General features: G+C 19.0%; 1 protein-coding gene across 7 annotated transcripts in view; it reads right to left on the bottom strand.

Moving 5' to 3' along the window:
• LOC108001252 (cytohesin-1) overlaps positions 1-21,919 on the bottom strand; it is a 161,436-nt gene that overhangs the window by 4,320 nt on the left and 135,197 nt on the right. For all 7 annotated transcript variants that reach the window (XM_028668395.2, XM_028668396.2, XM_028668398.2 and 4 more), the window contains 3 exons: positions 15,991-16,596; positions 5,216-5,327; positions 1,284-1,511 (listed from right to left, as the gene is read on the bottom strand). In XM_028668395.2, coding sequence (XP_028524196.1) covers positions 1,284-1,511; positions 5,216-5,327; positions 15,991-16,596 — 946 coding nt within the window. The remainder of the gene's footprint in view (positions 1-1,283; positions 1,512-5,215; positions 5,328-15,990; positions 16,597-21,919) is intronic.

Below are 21,919 nucleotides of genomic sequence, written 5' to 3'. Positions count from 1 at the left end.
AATTCTTTTTTATAAGTTTGGTCCTTATATTCAAATAAAACATTGTGCAATTAAACAAAAATTTAAATGTTTTAATTAAAATTAATTTTTTAATACTTTTTTATACTTTTTTATAGCTTTTTTATATCTTTATTTATTTCTATCAAACTAGAAATATAAAAGCCATTTCTGGACGATATACGATAAACATTTTTTACATATTATTCTAATACTATTATTCTAATCACTATTATATTAATAATGTGAGATAATCAATTATACATTTAAAATAATATGAGTAAATACATAGACTTTCTTTAAAGAGCCAGATTAGATAAACAATATTGCAATATATGCAATTATTCAATTAGCTAAGCTTAATCTTTTTTTTGCTTCATTTAATGTAAAATTAAATTGTTTATAATTTGATAAATAAATCTCAATTCATTTCATGTCAATTTTCCAATATTTGTTTGGTTTTTTTAGAATTTAGAATTGATTCTTTTAAAATTGTTCATGAATATATTAATATTCTATATATATATATATATATATATATATATATATATATATATATATATATAATTATGTATATTAGTATTTTTTAATATAAAATATAAATTGCAAAAAGAAAAATTTGTATACAATTTGTACATTCTAAATTAATTAGAAATTAAAGTTAATATACATTTTTGTTTTTTTTAAACTTGATTAACTATAATATTTATTTATAATTTGAGTTTTTCTTGCAAATTTGAATATATGGCATCATCTTACTTACTAATAACTTTTGGAAGACAGAGACAGAGAGGAGAGGAAAAAGAAAAGAAGAGAGAATATTTTATTTCCATGTGAAATTAATACATTACAAATTTCTTAAATGCTTTGGTTCTCCTCTTTCATCTTTCATTCTTAATTATCATATGTTATTAACATCATATGTTATTAACAAAGATAAAGTATAGAAGAAAGATAAAGTATAGAATTTCATTTCGTTTTTTATAGGCTCACGACCAATCTATATTCCTATGAGATTATATATATAATGAATATAATGAATAAATATGTATTACTGCTAAACTATATAAAAATTTAAAAAAAATGGAATATGATCTAAAGAGAATGAAATACTGATTTACACAATTTAACATAGATAATAACTTCCTAAAAATGTAAAAAATATTTTTTACTTGATCTTAATTTGAAGGCATAGTAATGGAATGAAATAATGACCAAAATCGAATACTCTTCGAAGTCGCAGATCAAGGTACAATCAATTAAAATCCAAGATTCCTGATTATTACCTTCGACAACTTTTCCTTCGCTATCTGTTTTGCACGCCTTGATGAATTCAGAGCCAGCGGCATAGAGCTCGAAGCAATGCGGCTTGTGCCGATCCTGCACCTCTCTGACCTGAATGTTTTCCAGCGGAATGATACCTCGTGGCTCCTTGTCAGTTGTATACTCGAAGTAATAAAGACAGTTGTCGTTCAATATAAACCACCGTCTTTTCCAGCTCTTATAACGTCCGCCTGGAACCATCACCGTGCAGATTTTAAAAGTTAACGATCGATGAACAATTCTTAATTGCATTATTTACCTGCTGTCTCCATCAGGGCAGCAGAGGGACAAAGCGATACGATATAAGAAAAATAGGTTCAGACTTTTCACGAATTTTTTTATTTTATTTATTGGAGGATGTTTTTAAGGAACAGCGATTCTCAAACTTTTTTATTTTTGTGTTTCTCTTTAATGATAAATATAACAGATAATATACAGATATATAAGTAATATTAAAAATATTCTAATATAATACATTTAGAAATGATTCTAAGAGAAAAAAAATCGAAAATAAAATATAGAATTCTTTTATTTAAATCTCGTTTATTTAATTCTCGTTTTCTATCATAATTAAAAACTCATCAAATATATACGATGAAACATACAATTGGCACTTTGATTTATTCTGTAAGTTAATTTCATACAAAAATATTTCACATAACATTTGAATCTTTCATAAAGATATAATTTGATATTAATTTTTATTAATTTTTGTATAAATAATTTGATATATGAAAGAACAACTTCTTTTAATTATAAATATTTCAAATTGCAAAAGTTCATAATTGGGATTTAATCCGCTTATCACGTTAAATGATTATATACGATGATATGATTTTTTTCAAATTTGACTTGAACGAAAAATAAATCTGAATCAAATTTTATTTTCTTTTTGAAGCAAATTTGAAGTCTCTACGAATTTAAAAAAAAGTTTTATTTTCTTTTGGAAAAAATTTTAAAGATACTTTTTCACAAATTGATAGAATTTAATTTAAGAATAGATTACAAAAAGAATTTTAATTTTAGGAATATATAATTTAATGTTGATCCAAACCTAACTATTGTTTTGTATTTAAGAAACAAAATTATAAGATTAAAACAATATTGTAAATAAAAACATAAAGTTTAATTTTAATAAATAAAAATTTAATTAGCAATTAATATTTTTTTCTTTCTAAATGCATGAAAGGTACATGAAAAATTTGATAGAAATCTTTTTCATTTCTATCAAACATTTCTATCAATGAGTATTATATGTAAGGATATTTTTTACAGATAATATATCTTGTTTATAGTCACGTTGTATAATCACCAATTCATCTATTAAATATATGTCAATAATATATATTTTTAATAATGCATGATTTAAATTTTATGCATTCCTAAGTTTAAACTAACTTTTATACTTCAATATATTTATCAATAAGTTCTATGATACTATACATAATTTTAATATTTTTATATCCGAAGAATTAAAAAAAATTAATTCAATGCAAGGTTTTGAAAATTTCTGAGAATTGATAGAAATACCATTCAATATTAAACGGATATTATATTTACATATTTTTTATTATTTCATTGATTCACTTTATTGGTTCAATTTATGATCTTCTATAAAAATATGTTAATCTACATAAAATATATTAATTTTTATAATATATATAAAGAAATTATTAATTCAATATTTTAATTTTATAAAATATAATTATAAATATAATTATCATGAAAGGATCAGAAAATTCTCACGTAATATTATTTAAAAAAACGAAATAAATACTACATTGAGTAATGATAATTAAGATTTCATATTTTTTAAAAATATTGCGAAAAGAAAAAATAATTATATGATGAAAAAATTTTATTTCCGTAATGTTTATTTTATGAAAAAGTATGACTAAAATATCAAGATTGTTTTAATTAAAATGAATTGAAATATATACGATTTTTATTTTAATTAGTTTTGCTTGTAATTTTAAATATTTCATTATTTCATTATTTAGATAAAACAGATATTTTGTTTAATTTGGTTTAATTTCTGTTGAAATAAATTATTATTAAAATTATTCTATATATAAAAATAAATAAAAAAACAAAGTAAAATACAATTTTTTCATTTATAATAAAAAGTTTTTCAAAAATATCAAATATTAAATTTGAAAATTCAATAAGAAAACATAAACAATAATTTTTCTTATGTGTTTCTTGTTATTCATATAATAAATTTTATAAACATCAAATTAATATTTTTATAAGTTAATAATTATATTTAACAATTAAATAAGTTAATATTTGTTTAAATATTATTATGTATTGATATGCTGTATTGATTATTATATTTAAAAATATGTGATTCTATTTACAAAAAGAAAGTCATTTTTATATAACTAACCTTTATGCGTTATTTACAGAAAAACTATAGTATATACATATCCTTACACCAAAAAACTTTCAAAAAAATATTTTTTTTATAATATTCTTTTTTTAAAAAAATATTTCACTATATTTAAATAAATAATAGATAATAGATAATATATATTTACAAAAAATTTTAAATTTAATTTTCTCAAAAATGATGGTTCGGATAAAAAAATTATTCTTTCTTTTCGATATTTATATAAATAAAAATACTCTCTGTCTAAATTCATATCATGTTTTATCAAATATAAAATTCTCATTAATTCTCAATATAAATAAAATTCTATTCTATATTTTTCGCAGTAGTATTTTATCATCTAGAATCATTTCTTTTTTTTTGTATTATAATAAAAGTATAATTTGTAATTTTTTACAACTTTGAATGCATTTCGCTGCAATTCAAATGCAAAATGTCACAAGTTGCATTTTAAATCACTACTAGTATTTTTGGAATATTTGGACATAATGCTGAAAATATTTGAGACATTTAACCTCTGATTTCAGACAATTTGGGAAACGCTGTTTCAGGATGTTCTCACTCGTCCTTGTGTAACCCTTTATAGCGTTAACTTATTGTTTTATCTATTTCCGATTTTACACAAAGAATAAGCTGTTTCACTATGAATCTTTGGTCTTTAGTCTTTAATGTTAACGATCAGTTTTTCAAACAGATGGATCATTTTATATATCACGTAAGTCATCGAGTACCCGAATCATCGGCGGAAATGATCCGGCTTTATACGCCATGGGTGGCGTGAATATCGTGGGATCATGGACAATAGAGAACTCGTTAGAGCAAAGATGGAAGTTCAAGAGCGATACGTTACGTATAAATATAAAAGAATAGGGAATAATTAGAATCAAATAAAATAAAAAAAAGAAAATTCAATCATTTAGTGAATGAAAAATTCATTAAATTATGATTTTTTTTTAAGAGTTTTTTAAAATAAAGGAATATATTTTGTATATCAGGTTGTTACTTTTACATTTTTAAAAACTACAAGCTCTACATAAACAAAAAAACGGACAAGCCTACTAAAGAAAAGAAATTAATTATTTTTATATACGCATATTTTAACATTCCTTATTTTTTATAAGAATTATTTTTAGAGGAAAATTACTATTAAACTATTCAATTATTTTTGACAACTTTTTTCTACTTCTATTGAAGAAAAAAAATTGAAAAAAAGCTTTTTTTTCATTGCAAAAAGAATATTGATAAAATTTGATTAAATGACATGTATATACGCTATAAAGAGTTAACATCCTCATGCACTCGTGAAATCTCTCTGAAAAAAAGATCTCATGCAGGCCAGAGCTTACATTCGCAACATTGTTCGATCAATCGCGGTTCGAGCAGCATTCTTTCATTCTCTTACAGCCACGCAAAAAAGGTTTTCATATTTCAAATCATACCAGGTCAAGAGGAAGATAGAAATGTTGGTAGAATTGTATATTAGATAATCTACGAAAAAATTACCTTGCTTCCAAAGCCAACCTTCCTTGTCCGGATTGAAAAATGTATGCATTAAATCATTCCCATCGTCTTCCGGTATCTTGAACGGTTCTGTTTTTATACTTTCGTATAGACTCTAAAAAAAAAAGCTAACAATTAAAACTCATAATTTTTAAAAATATTTTTTTTATTAATATTTTCTTTTTTTTATTTAACTTAATACTGTAAATATATGTTCATATTGTAGTTAATAAAGTAATAAAATAGATTTAAAAAAAAAAGTATTCCCGAATTTGCTCAAAACAATATTATTTTAATAAGTATACAAGGTGATCTAAAAATATGGGAATATCCGTTAATAAGAGATTTATGAAATAATTTCAAGTAATATTTTTTTTTCAAAAATTTTGGTTTTGGTATTAACGAATTATTAAAAAAAAAAAAAAACTTTCGGCATGAAGCGTGTAGTTTATTTAAATTGCAATGGTAATCATGACGTCGATCAAGTATGAGTAAATCCAAACAACATATGTCGAAGAAAGTGCATAAATTTATAATAAATTTAAAATAAATTTTTTTTTTTATTAATATATAAATTTATTTTATTATTAAAATAAATCAATTAAGAATCAATTGAGAAAATTCGAGAAATTAATACATGTTTTATAATTTAAAATAATTGAAAAAACATTAATTTAAAAATTATTTAATAAATATTGCTTTTAAAAAAATAGAATACAAGAGTATATCACTTCATAATGTGCAATAATGTATATGATATGAAATGAAAAAAAAAAATATATTTTATTCAAGTCCAATTATTTTTGAGTCTTTCTATGTATAATTTTTAACATATTTTGCTTACATTCATGATTTAAATGATTTAAAAATTTTCTAACAATTCTATTCATAATAATAAAATCGATCTATATCATAAATACAAATAATTTATTCTCATTAATGATTTTTTTTTCTGACATATATTTTTGACATATTATCTGATTCGAGATCAAATATTTAAAATAATAATGTAATAAGATAATTTTCGTATTTTTAGATTTTTTTTAATAGAACTTTTTGTAAAATTATTATAATAAAATTAAAATAAAATAATTTTTAATTAAAATAATATAATATAGTTATAATTTAATTATATTTATGTATTTAAAGAATGATAAATTTTTTTATTTATTAAAGAAATATAATCCAAATTTTATTAAATTTATTTTGATATTATTGACCTTATTTTAATTAAAAAAACTTTACAAATACCAATGTTTATTAATTATAAAAAATTACAAATACAAAATTTTATTTAAAAAATATAAAAAAAATAAATATTATTATTACATTATTATTATTGTCTTTTTCTCTGTTTTTTTCTCTCATTCATTTTACATTTGACGAAAAACGTAAACAAACTTTGAACCTCATTTATTATAGTAGAAAAATCAATATTTGTGTTAGATAATTACAAAATTATCATTCACATCTTTTGAATTTTTTTTTTTTTGATATTCAAGTATTTATTTCTTGCAGCTGTTTGCACATCAATTGTATTATTTATTTTTTATTTTATTTATATGAACTTAATTATCTTGAACGTGAAATTATAAAATATACATAAAAAAAAATTTTAAAGTTGGAAATCGAAAAATTATGCATAAAATTGAATAAAATGTGAATGCGATGAATAATCTAATATTTTTACAATAATTACAATAATTTTAAATCAAAATTAAAATTTCTTTTTGTAATATTCAAATGATCGCTTAAAAAAAATTAAAAATTAATTTTCTATTCTTATTGATTTGTAATTTTTTGAATGTCTATAGAGTTGTTCTTTTAATCTTAGTTATTTTTAGCGATGAAAAAGAAATGCAAGAAAAACATCAGAAAAACATCCGGATGGTCATGTCGATGAAAATTCCAGTTTTTCTAAATATTTCTTAAAGTCTTAGGAAAACATTCAGTATATATTACAGAAAACGATTTATGATACCAGAAAAACATACATTAACATTTTTCAAAGAATCCAAACATCCATAAAATAAATAGATCATTCATCGAAAAAAAACTATCTACAAATAAATTATTTAATTCATTTTTTTAATTTTACAAAACTAACGCATTAATTTATCATAGTAAAAAAAAAAAAGACAAAAGTAATATTCCTCGTTTGACTCACAACGAAATAAAATTAATTTTTATTTTAATATATTATATACTTTATTATATTTACTATATTTTAATATATTATATAATATATTATACTAGTAGCATAGAGGATAGAAATAAGAATATGAAATTTTTAGGTTATAATTTATAAAAAAAAAAAAGTAAAATCTTTAACAATAAATAAAACTTTAAGTAAAATGAAGACTTTCATAAATACTATTTTTTTTTTAAATATCAACAATTATTTTTTATTTTCGTCGCAACAGAAAATTTTGCATTTATACATTTAAATAATATTTATTTTATGATTTTCAAAAAACAAAAAAAGATAAATTATTTCATAATTTTAATTTTAAAACAATTAATAGAAATTTAAAGCAATTTTTGATAGTGATATAATAACAAGAAAATTGTTAAAGTCAATCTGTCAATTAATTTCTTATTCTAAATTTTCTTAATTTCTTATTGCAGAAAAAAAAGTCAAATTATTTACTATTGGACGCATACTTTAACGAATAAGTCGTCGATTCTTATGGTTTTGAACAAGACTTTTTAATATCTATATTTATATCATATTATAATATTATATTTATATAAAAAATTATTAAGTTTTTTATTATTAAATAAAATTTTTTTTTATTATTAAATAAAAATTATTAACTAAATAAAAATTAAATAAACTAAATAAAAACTAAATAAACTAAATAAATTAAAAAATAAAAAATAAATAAATAAAACTAAAAATAATAAAATAAATAAGCTAAATAAAAAAATATCACACAAAAATTTTTTCATATCATATATATTTTTGCAAATATTTGAATATTTTCAATTAATAGGTATATATATATATATATATATATATATATATATATATATATATATATGTATATGTATATATACATATATATACATATCAAAAAAGACAAAAGTTGTTTTATATAAAAATATATATTACATAGTATTACTAATCATTTTTCTATATCTAAATATCTAAATATTTGAATATAAGATTATATCAATATCAGTTTTAATTTTAATTAGAATTATGTAATTATGTAATATAAAAAGAAAGACATCAATCAAGTTTTTATTTCCTACAAAAAGAAGTACTAAAGATATTATTTATGTCGGAAGATTATTAATTTAGAAAATATAATTTGAAGTTTATAAAAATTATTATATGAAAGAAGAATAATATCATTTCAGGAGCTTTTTTCATATAAGTTTTATAAAATTAAAATAACTTAAGTTAAAGTATCTTCTAAATAAAGATTTTTCTTAATACTTTTTTTTTGTACAAAATATCAAGTTGGAATAGTAAATATTAAAATGCAATAAAAATGATATAGTTCTATTTAAAAAAATAAAATTAATTTTTATATGAATCAATATATAGAAAAATTATTAATACTGCAAATAAATTTTGTCTCAAATATTTTTTCGTATTGTGTCATATTTTTTAAATAATTTATATTGACTATATTCAGTAATATATTGTATTTTAAATATATTGTATTTTATACAGTGGAAAAATTACGTTTTAATCAATTGCATAAAAATTTTATTTTTGCATTCGGCGGATTCAAAAAAATTTTTATTAATATCTGGAAAATTATGAATTCACAGCAATTATAATTCTTGAGACAAGTTTTCAATGAAGTATTAGGTGCGATTCATTGTTCCAATAATTAAAATGAAATCAAAAGATTTTCCATTAAAAAAAAAAAATGTTTGCAGATATAATCTATTATGTTTTATATGCACATAAACTTTGTTAAAATTTTTTCAGAATTTTCGAATTACAGCAAATTTTTTATAATGTAATGAATGAAGACTGGTTATCTTAAAATTTGTAAATATTATAAAAATTCTTAAAATTAAGTATATTTATATTATAAGATATAATATTACATAATTCAAAACTTGTGTATTTTATTTATATATATATTACTTTTTATTTTATATAACCAACATATAGTTCAATATTATTAATTAAAAATAAAATTTCAATATTAACATATTTTTTTATATGCTTTTGAATATGTTTTTTATCATTTTTATCTTTGTTTATTTTATTTTATTATATTTTATATTAAATTGAAATATAAATTGAAAAATATAAATATATATATAAAAGAGAGAAATATTTTAGACGAAAAATAATATGAAATAATATGAAATAATGTTCTATTTTAATGATTATGATTGTATGAAAAAATATGAAACTGTATATGAAATTATATGAAAAAATATGGTATTATATTGAAAAAAAATTTTTGTTTCCAAGAAAATTTATTGATAAAAATAATATAAATTGAATGTTTATTTTGAAAATAGTATAAGAAAACTTTGGTAAAGACAAAAAATTATTATAAAGTTACATATAAAAGTTAATATAAATTTTTTATTATATTATTATATAATATAAATTTTTATATTAAGTTTTATTTATAAATAATTTAAAATTTAAAATAAAATAAATTTTAAAATATTCGTTTATTTTTATCGATTAAAATTTCATTAATAAATGAAATTGTATTATTTATTTTAAAAATTGTAATAAAAGTCGATTTTTTTCCAATTTATTTATTTTTATGTAGCAAAATCCATCCATTTTATGTTCGAATAGTTGAAGCAATAATAAATAAATTATAATATCTGATAATATTGTTAAATTCAGTAATATATTTTGAACTATTTATTAAATTATTATAATTATTATAATTAAATGTAATTATTGTTTATATTGGCATATGAATAAATGTAACATAAATATTTCTACATAATAATCTAAAATAAAAAATAGAATATGCCTAATATTAATTTTATAAACATTTTGTAATAGTAAATAAATACTAAAATTAAATGAAATTTTTATTTAATTTTATTTATTTAATTAAATTTTTTTATTTTTAAACATAAATATTTATAAGATTTATTAAATCTTTATAAAATATTAATAAAAATGAATTATAAAATATTATAAAATATTAATAAATTAAATGATTAAATGAATTAAAGAATAGATTTTAAATTTTCATAATTAAAATTTAACAAATTATATTAATTTTTATTAATTTTGAAAATAGCATAAGTCTCATTCATGAACTTTCATTCATTTCTGAAAAAAGCTATTGATCTAGTTAATTTTTGAAAAATTATCTGTATAACGAATGATTGATTATTAATGAATATATAGAAAAAACACAAATAGATTTTATTAATATTTTTCCATCGATGGAAACACAAATAATATCTCAAAACAAAGGAAAATGAATACAATTACAATTAGTTTATAATTAAACTTAGACTTATGAATATTGTTATCATTATATAACATTATACAACAATATTTTTTATTATTATTATTATTTAACATTATATAACATTATAAATATTGATAATAATATAATATTGATATACTACCAATAATTTAATAATATTAATAATATTGTTAAGATAACAATAATGGATGAAAATAATTAGAATTTCAATTTTTTCTTATTCAAAATTTTTATTGGAAATATTAGCGATTAACTGGAATAATTATATTTTATTGAGTTTTTATTTTATATATATTTAAAAAAACATTAAGATATCTATAATATGAATAGAAGTGGCTGAAATAGATTTCAATAGATTTTTAATAAAACCTTTTTATTGTAATTATTTATTAATATTTTTATTGTAATTTATTACAAATAATATTTTTATGTATTTTAATAATATTTTTAAATAAAAAAAATTGAAATTGTAGTCACTTGCATTAGTGATTTTATTCTCTTAATGATATTATCGATATATCAAAAATTAATAATCAATAAGATATTAATAATGTATCAATAATTGATATTCATAAATCTACATTACTTTCAAAATATTTATAAATATTTATAATAGTTTATATGTATAGATTTTAGTAAATGTTTTAGTAAATGTTCTAAATAGTTGATAGTAGATGAGAGATGAAACATCGCACCACTTTGCATAAATTTATCATTAAATCATTGCAACGGACTTCCCCGTTAGCCATTGCATTAATTCTAATAATCACGATCCGCTTGTTACAAGGCGATTTATAAAATGCGCCAATTGCTTTATATCCTGGCCATAGATTGCGCAGATGATGACATGCATACATCATCACTATCGCACTTATACGAATAATCCGTTATTATATATGCTATTGTATTTTTTATTATATTTATTAAGATTCATTTCTCTTCTCAAATCTATGTGAAACGTAAGTCTAACGAAATTTTTACACTACTTTCTATTGCTATTATATATTTATATGTAATATTATATGCTATTATATATATATATATATATATATATATATATATATATATATTATGTAATATTATAGACTATTACACACACACATATATATATATATATATATATATATACATGATATATACTACATATGATTTGAATATAGAACTTTCATTATATGAAATATCATAAGATGCTGTTTACAATTCGGATAATAAAATATTGGATTAATAAAATATTTTTCGAATATTAGAATATTGTAATAATGAATGTTCTATTATAATTTATTATATTTTATTCTTAAAAGAATAAATAATTTATTCTAAAAAATTTTAAGAATGCTAATTATTCAGAAGATAATTTTTCATTCTTTAAAAATGTAATCATAATAATCTGTATGGATTAATTTCAATTGATAAAGTTATTATTTTTATCTAAAAAAATGAATAGAAAAAATATTAAAAATTTATGTGTATACATATATATAATAATATATATAGAATATAGCCAAATAACTGTGAAGTATAATTTTTTGCAAAAAAAAAAAAAAATATATATATATATATATTAAAATTTTTCCATCATAAATTAGTTTTTAATACCAATATGCAAATATATACATTGAAGTTATATTATTATACAGGATGTCATCCAATAATATAAGCTACAAAAAAATAAGTCTATATGGAGGAAAAAAAAAAGAATAATCTTTTCATTTAAGATTTTGTTTTTGAATAAATCGATGTTGAAGACTCGTCAGATATTTTGACTATTGAAATAAATATACGTTTTAAATGACTTTATTTATATTTATATCTAAAAATATTTGTATTTTTTTAATTATCATTTCGATTTCTAACATTAGATATTAAGAAATTATTGAAATAAAATAATATCTCGATCAAAAATTTTGAAAATTTATATTATTGGAAATATCTTCTCTTTCTTTTTTTTTTTTTTTTTTTTTTACAATATAATTGAATTCTACATAAAAAATTTTATAAACATTTTTCAAGATTTTCTTTTTAAATGAAGATAATAATTATAATTAAGATAATAATTTTTTTTTAAATGTAGATAATATTTTCTATTCTATAAAGTATTTAAAATGTCCTCATAATAAGCGATTTAATGGAGTCTTATAAGTAAATCCTTGATCAGAAATGAGTTAGATCAGAAAATCGTATTGGTCAATATTGTATCTTCACGATTGATCCGAATTGAATTGAATTAACATTATGTAGAAATAAGTTTTTTTATATTAATTCTGAAATTCTTTTTTACGAATTAAAAAATTTGATTCTGTACATTTCTTTTAAGTGATGGAAAATAGCCGTCGCACCGTATTAAGCATTTCAAATAATGCATGTTCTGCAAATATGCTCGACTCTTTAAATCATCTATTCAGTCAGTGATTTTTGTAATAATTAACTATAGATATGTTGCTTATTATAACAATATGTTCTCTGTTATTATATGTCAACAGAATAACAAGTTTAAAATAGCAAAGCATACATTGATAAATGTCCATGTATGCAAACGCAACAAAAACTAGTTTATAATATAATCATGAACTCAAATCTTTAATACTTTGAATTATTCGATTTACTGAAAATCTTAACCAAAAAAAACATCATTCTCTTTTTCGATTTATTTTTTTATTGTGAAAACACTGTACATAACGTAATAATTGAAAATTTAATTTATTTTTGGTATTTAAAAATAAATGAAAAATACAATGTTTATTGCATTTTAATGTAATTATTCGAAAAATAAATATGTAATTCACGTGTAAATATTAAATATAATAATATATTTGTAAAAATAAATAAAATATTTAAAAATACAAATCAAATATTTTATAATTATAATTATATATCAAAATTTATTTATGAAATATTTGTTTTTTTATTAGATATTTTAACTTATATCAAATTTTTCGCTATTTATTTTAATGAAGTACTAATTTATTTATTATATCTTCAAAGAATTTATGTTTGATTTCTCTAAAATTATTATTCTAAAATTTTAATGTTGCATTTTTCAATTCATTGTCCGTATTAAAATAATTTCCAATTATATTTTTAAAAAAAATTATATGACAATATATTTGGATCAATATCTCTCAATCTTTTTGGATTCGTTATATAATTTCAATAAAACTAGTTAGATTTTTTATATATATTATAAATTTTAAAATATTTTTTTATTTATTTATTTTATATTTATTTGAAATAATATTTTTTAATGCTTATTAAAACTTTAATAAGAAAGATAATACAATAAATAAAAAATAGATAATCCTATAAATATATAAAAAAAAAATAAATAAAAAAAAGAATAAAATTTTTTCATTTAAAGTTTTATTTTCGTACATTTTATTAAATTAAATTTGAAAATTTTTAAATACAAGTCAAATTAACAAATACATTTGGATACAAATGAATTATTAATAGTATGTTACTTTTCATTCTATATGTTTTATCTCTAATTTTTTTAAAAAAAAATTTAAGTGATACAATTTTATTCTATATTTTTTAGTTATTTTCACTTGCATTTGATAAATTTTTAAATTTAGTTTACTCGAAAATGAAACTTCAAATAAAAAAATTTTATTCTTTCTTTATATATACTAGAAGCACTGACTAGAATCTTATATCAAGATCAAGTTAATTCAGGTAATTTTTATTCAATCTACTTCAAATTTTAGAAACTTAATAGTTTCTAACACTCATTCTTTTCAGACACAAAGATACTAAATTTTTAATTATATAATATAAAAATTAATTATTATCAATATATTAATAAATCGTTGTTAATATATTAATAAAAAATATGGGAAAAAATTGATTCTAAAGAACTTAAAATAAACACAAAAATTGATATAAAAAAAAATGTTAGTTACTTATTTATTAAATTATAAGCAATTGAATTTTGCTACTACACTACACTACATGACACTACATGACAACTACATGAAACGAAATGAAAATAGAATGAGATTATTCTGTCTCCCTTTTATATTGTTTTCTGTTTCTACTTTGTTTATTTAACACGAATTTAAATTTTTTATCTCCATTATAATAAATAAATCTTAATCGATATTTTTGCTTATCAACTTTGACTTATAAAATTGATCTTCCAAAGATATTATATTCGAATATAATATTTTCTTTATAAAACTTCTCTAGAGATATTTCCTTATCTATGAATAAATTTATCACTGTAATATACTCGATTTTGATGAAGTTATTTTCTTTGAAATCAATTTCTTTTTAATTTTTAATTGTTTCTCAAACAAATAGTCATTCCTTTACGCAAATAAGATATTGAAAAGAAAAATAATTAGTTTGTTTCACAAAACGAGAAAATAAAATGTTAAAAATATATATTTTTCTTTTGAATATATTGTCGAATTAAATTTAAAATAAAATAAAAATCAATTGTTCTATATAAAAAGAATTTAATAAATCTTGATTTGTTAATGCTTTCAATAATATTTGAAAAAATATATTTTTCATAATAAACTAATTTTTTGATCACTTTTCTTTCATAACATTCCTTTCTTCTCTATACAAATTTTTATACTAATAGTAATTTTTTTTTTATTTTTTTTCTAGTAAAAATACTAGAAAATCCTTCTTGAAAACTTATATATTAAAAGTTATTGAAAACTTATATATTAAAAGTTAAAATTAAAACTTATATATTAAAATAAAATATAAAAACTTATATATTATTACTTATATATTATATATTAAACTTGAAAAATTATATATTATATTAATAATGAATAGATATTATAATACATAGATTCTCCTTCGAATCTCGCTTCGAATTCTTTGGTGATTAGATTCAAAATAATTTCAAATAATTTCAAATCTAGTTTCGAGACATGTTTTATGGTTAATGATGAAACCAATGATGACCTAAATCTCATCATATATGCACATATATTATAATTATATTATAATTATATAAATATATATATGTAATAAAATTAATATATATTTTATATATATATATATAAAATTTTTCAAATAAAAAATTTATTATTTTATCATATTATGTTATAAAAAATTCTGAGTAAAATTATATTAAAAAAATAAAAAAAATTAATTTTAGATTTTTTATTTTTTTCTCTTAAAAAAATTTTAATAAAAAAATTTCTCCATATATAATTTCTTCACATATGTATAAATTTTCATTAAAATCAGAGTTTTTCTTTGGATAAATTTTCTTAAGATAATATAATATAATGGAGAGATAATATAATGAAGATTTTTCGATTATATATATATATATATATACACATCGAGAAAGAATAGCAAAAAACTTACCACAAGAAGTTCCCGAGGCAAGTCGCCGCCATTGTTAATTCCACGGTTCATGGATATGAACTGTTCCACGCTAGGTTTATCCTTGACGCTCGGATTGTGCAAGGACGTGTTCAACATAATGATAGCGAAACTGAGCACGTAACAAGTGTCCGTATTCGTAAATATATTGGGATTCAACTGGCAGTACCTCTGTGCGAAGCATTCCATCATCCTATCGATCTTTTGTGCTTCGCCGGGCAATCGGAACGACCAAAGAAATTGTCGAAGAGCTTGCACGAGAATCAAATCGGTGAAATCATGCAATTCGACGAATGCCCTCAACACCCTCTCGTTGAAGTCGTGTCTTTCACCAAGGTAATCGCCGATCGCCGTTTTGTTAAGACCTTCGCCCTTGTAGAGGAACTGGGCGACGTCCTCGGGCGTCGGCGCTAGCAGATTGTGCTCGATCAGGTACTCGATGCCCTTCTTAGGGTCCATGTTGAACTTCTTACGGCCGATCGACGTCTGCTTAGCCTTATTCGATGGCTTGGTCTCATCGGCGGCAAGACCACCGCCCTCCATCGCCTCCATTTCAGCCACCACTTCACCCAGCTCATCTTTCAGTTGCTGCAACAGAAACGGACGGGTCAACAAAACTGCATGAAAATGGCTTCCACGATCTGTTCGATATTTCGAATTGGGGAGCTATCCTTGATTCTTCGCTCGTCTCGAATTGAACGATCTAATTAACGCGATTTACTCTCTCTCGGAGGGTGAATTTGAACGTATTGTTTTGAGATTCTAAGGTTACTAAGCGGATCCAAGATTTAAATGGGGCTGTTTTAAACTTAATCCGATTAATTTTGAGTATAAAATCGGATAACTGAATTTTGTTTTAAGAAACAAAATTATATATTTTTCTGGATTTATATTTGTATTTATATTTTTATTGTATTTTTTAATAGTTAAAATTAATTTAAGAATAAAATTTAGAACGTTATTCATTACATAATTTTACATTACTACATATCTGTAAAATGAGAGGAAATTTAGATTACTTTAAATTTAATTCAAAATCTAAAAATTTTTAAAAATTTTAAAAATGTTGAAGTTTTAAATTCGGAACTTTTGAAAATTATTTTGTTTTCTTTGCATTATTTATTATTTGTTTTTTAAAAATTCGTTTTGACAATTGGTTTTGATGATTGATAAATTGATTATATATAATAACTTCGATTCGAAAACAAGAATGAAAAGTAAAATATATTAATAATGAAATAGAATATATAATTCTCAAAAATTTCGAATTAATTAATATTCTCAAAATTTTCAAAAATTTCAAAAATTGTTATTTTTGAAAAATTTGAATATATTACATAATATAATATAATTATATATAATACAATATTCATTCGAAACGATTTCAAATTTTATTACTAATAATAATAGATAACTCAATAGATAGAGAAAAAATATATTGGTTCTAAAATATACTGATTTAGAAATATATTAGTTAAAAAGTTAAAAAATTTAAAAATATATTAAAAATTTGGTCATATAATAAAATTATTACGTATATGATTTACTTTAATGATAACTATTTAGATAGATAATTATATTTAAATATATATTATTAATTTTCTTATTTAAATATAGATTATTTATAGAAAATAAAATTTTTGGCTTATTTTTTAATATGATATATTATAATAGTATTAAATTGAAAACAATCAATTTTAATTTATTTATTATAATTAAAAACCTAAAATATTTTTTTTTCATTTCTCATATTCGATTTATTGTAATTTATTTAAAAATCTTAAAATGCTTAAAAAATCCATTTGAAATTTCAGAAATTTATTAAAAATTATATTATGTGCATAAAATATATTTTAAATTACTAGGAAACAATTTATAAATAAATTTAATATTTTTAATGTTTTTGAATAATATATTTTGCATTATATTTTTTAGGAAATATCTTTTGATTATTTAAACTATAACTTCATTTTATAATAATAAGTAGATAATGCATCGAACTCAAAACGTTTATTCAAATCCATTTAATGACAACTATCCAATATTATGCGACATATTTATGCGGTCTATATATATAATTAACGAGTTTTTACTAATAATTCATTAACAAAACTGAAACGAAAATTTTTACAAAAAAATGACTTGAAATCATAGTTAAATATCGATTGACTTTTGGTACATCCTCTATCTTTCTATATACTTTTCTCTCACGTTTGATATCAATAAATATAATACGTATGATTTTGAGATTTAATTTTTTTCGATTCTTTTTGATTGCTAAATATTTGATTCAATATCGATTTGAATAATTTCGTTATTCGATTTTCACATGATAATACATTGATATTATAATTATGTATTGATAGCATACATATTATATCGATTTTAAATATTAATAATTATAAGTATTTAAATACTATACTTGAAAATTATGAGAAAGATTGATATCATATCCATTATTAATAAAAATTCTATTATTATTATTTTATATAAAAAAATATTAAAAAATTTTGTAGAATTAATCGGTCTTTTATAATAAAAAAATTGTTTTCTTTGGCAACTTTCCTCTCGCATTTATTTCCATCATTCTCCTTCACCTTCGTTTCTTTATAAGAATCTTATGCTCGGTTGTACCTTCTATGCTTAAAGAAAGTCCTTTACCTCGCGTGTTCTCGTCTTTCCGATCTAGATAAGTGAAGAACTTTTCAAGGTGAATATCAAGGAGGTAAACGTTATGAATGTCACATTGAGTATAGAGTGTAGAGTTTAAGCGTTTAAATAACATGACGAGTTCATATTTCAGGATTAGAAATTATTATTATTAGATTTAAAATTTCATAGTAACATTAAGAATAAATATCATCCTACAATAATTACAGAATCTCGAATTATATATATATATATATATATATATATATATATATATATGCTTTTAAATATTTCTCCTGATGTTCTTGTACAATTTTTGTCAATCAGAAATATATCCATTATATGCATTAACGTCTGTCGATTAAATTCTTCCTTACCGATATAAATAATTTTTAATAATGATCTTATAATAAATTACAAAGAATATCATTTTCATTTTTTTCTACACGACGGAGATTACTTATTTTCAAATGATTTTGATAAAAAATTATTGGTATTATATCATTGAATTTTGCCTATTTGTGATAATATAGGATCCTTTGAATCTGCAGAATGTGAAAATATAATATAAAACATTTTTTAGAAAACTGAAATTAATAACCTAAGTTATAATGGTAACCATATCAATTTTACATTTAATAGTTTCTCTTCTCTTTTATATAGATATACATTGGTACATTACAAAAGAAAAAAAAACTTAAAAAGATCCCGTTCAAATTTATATGGAAATAAATTACTGATAAACTATTCATTCCTTATGCATATTGATTGTTAACTATTAAATTATTTATATAAATAATTTATAAATAGTGATTAACATATTATATGATATTATATACAACATATTATAACATATTATAGTAATTAACAAATATTAACATACATATCATCATATATATAGAGATAAAATAGTATAATATTAAAAATATTTTGTAAATAACTCAAAAAATAAATTCTTTAATTATATACTAAAAGAAAAAATATTATTGTATCATTTTTTCAAAATGGCAACTCAATATAAATTCAATTTAATAATATAATATATAATAAATAGTAAATATATTAGTTAGAATCAATTCTAGAAAGAATTTTTTTTAGAAAATCAATTCTAGAGATCAAAACCAAACATAGAAATTAGTATATAAAAATTTTGCTGAAAATTTATTTATTAAATTATGAAAAATAAATCTTTCTCTTCATCACTGTCATTCTGTTTCATTTCATCTAAATTTAAATTGTAATTTAAATTTAAATTATTATAATTTAAATTTAATTTTAATTATAATTATTATAATTTAAATTTAATTTTAATTATAATTATTAATAATTATAAATTTATTATTATAATATAATAATTATTATTATAATAAATTATAATAATAATTATTATTATTATAAATTATTATTAATAATTATAAATTAATTATATTGTAATTATTTATAATTAAATCTAAATTAATTACAATTAAAACCAACATTTTTATTTATAGTGTATTTATTTTTGTGTTTATTTTGGGATCTAAAATCGATTTTTCAAAAAAATTCTATATATATTAAAACCATATATATATATTAATACTGTATACGTTAAAGATTTCAACGCATGCATGAGGAAAGGTATAGAAATACTTTGAGGAAATGAATGGAGGGCATCGACATATGCTATAAAAGTAACATTTTATAATCAGTGATAAAAATATAACTCTAAAATGTAACTCTAAAATTAATAATTTTTATCAAATCTTTTTTTATTTGTTTTAAAGTAAAATTTAAAGCAAAAAAACATTACACAAAAAGACATTTTAAAATTTAATAATAATTTTTATAATATTATATATATTATAATTCAATATATTTTATAAAATAATTTTTATTTTATATAATATAATTTCTAAAAGAATCGATAATTCTTGAAGTTATCTTAGTTTATAAAACACAAATATTACAAATGCATTAAAACAGTTCATTAACTATTATATGTGCGTAAATTTCCTACCAATTTTACCATCGTTTGCAATTTCTTTCTACGGTATTTCTTGGTCTACAATCGGATTTGGAAAACATACCATAGATTCGGTTTTTTTCATTTTCCTTTTCAAGCTATTGAACTGTATTTATTTCTTGAAAGTGAACGAATTTTATTTATTATTTATTAATGCTAATACTATTTATAATATCTACAATAAGTAATACAATAATAATATCTAAATATTTTAAATACAAATAATTGTGATTAAAATAATGCTATGAAAATAAATAAATAAATAAATATATTACATATATTTCTTATATAATATTACATATATTTCTATTTTTCTTTTAATAAAATATAATATTAATTTTACCAAAAATATATTTATATTTCTAATAATCGTAAAACAAAAAATGTGATAATAATTTGATAATTCTAGTATCTTTTTCATTGTGAAAAAAAAAATGAAATAAATCTAATAATTTTTACCTGATAAGTAGATTACCTGATATGTAGATTACCAGATTATCTGATATGTAATTAGTATTATATAAATATTTCTTTCGTTTAAAAATTTATATTTTATATTAATTTTATATTATATTTTATATTAATTTATTATTTTATATTAATGTATATATTAACATAATTTTTTTAATTATGAGTTCTTTAATTATTAATCACAAAATAATTCAAATAAAATATTTCTAAATAAAGTTTTTTTAAAAACGACGAATTAATTTTTTAATTAATTGATACAAATTCTTATATTTTAAATTTGTACATATAAGAAAATTTGATAAATTTTGATTTTAGCAATACATATTTAAATAAAAAGAATTAAAACCTATTGATTGATAATAATTCACCAATGATCACTAATTCAAAAAATTTTATTAATTTGATAATTGCAATATGAAATTTTTGGTTCGAAATTTTTGTGCTTAATTTAATTAAATATGAGAAAATTAAATTGTTCATTAAATTTTTTTAGAGGTAATTAAAAAATTATTTTTTACTATTTATTTTATTATTTTATATTATATGTAAAATAATTCTGGAGAAAAAAATTATATCATTTTACAAATATTATATATTATTATTTATTTTAAAATATTAATAAATTTATATATAACATAAGAATAAAAGATATTATAATTAATAATATAATAAAAATAAAAATTAACAAAATAAAAAATATATTTAAAAAAAAAGATTAAAATATTAAAACCATTATTACTCTAAGCCTTAAAATTCCCAATATATCAAAAATTAATTTCACAAATATTA

The sequence above is a fragment of the Apis cerana genome, linkage group LG11 (genome assembly GCF_029169275.1).
Source record: "Apis cerana isolate GH-2021 linkage group LG11, AcerK_1.0, whole genome shotgun sequence".
In the NCBI taxonomy this organism is placed as follows: domain Eukaryota; kingdom Metazoa; phylum Arthropoda; class Insecta; order Hymenoptera; family Apidae; genus Apis; species Apis cerana.
This window is presented reverse-complemented; position numbering and strand designations above follow the sequence as displayed.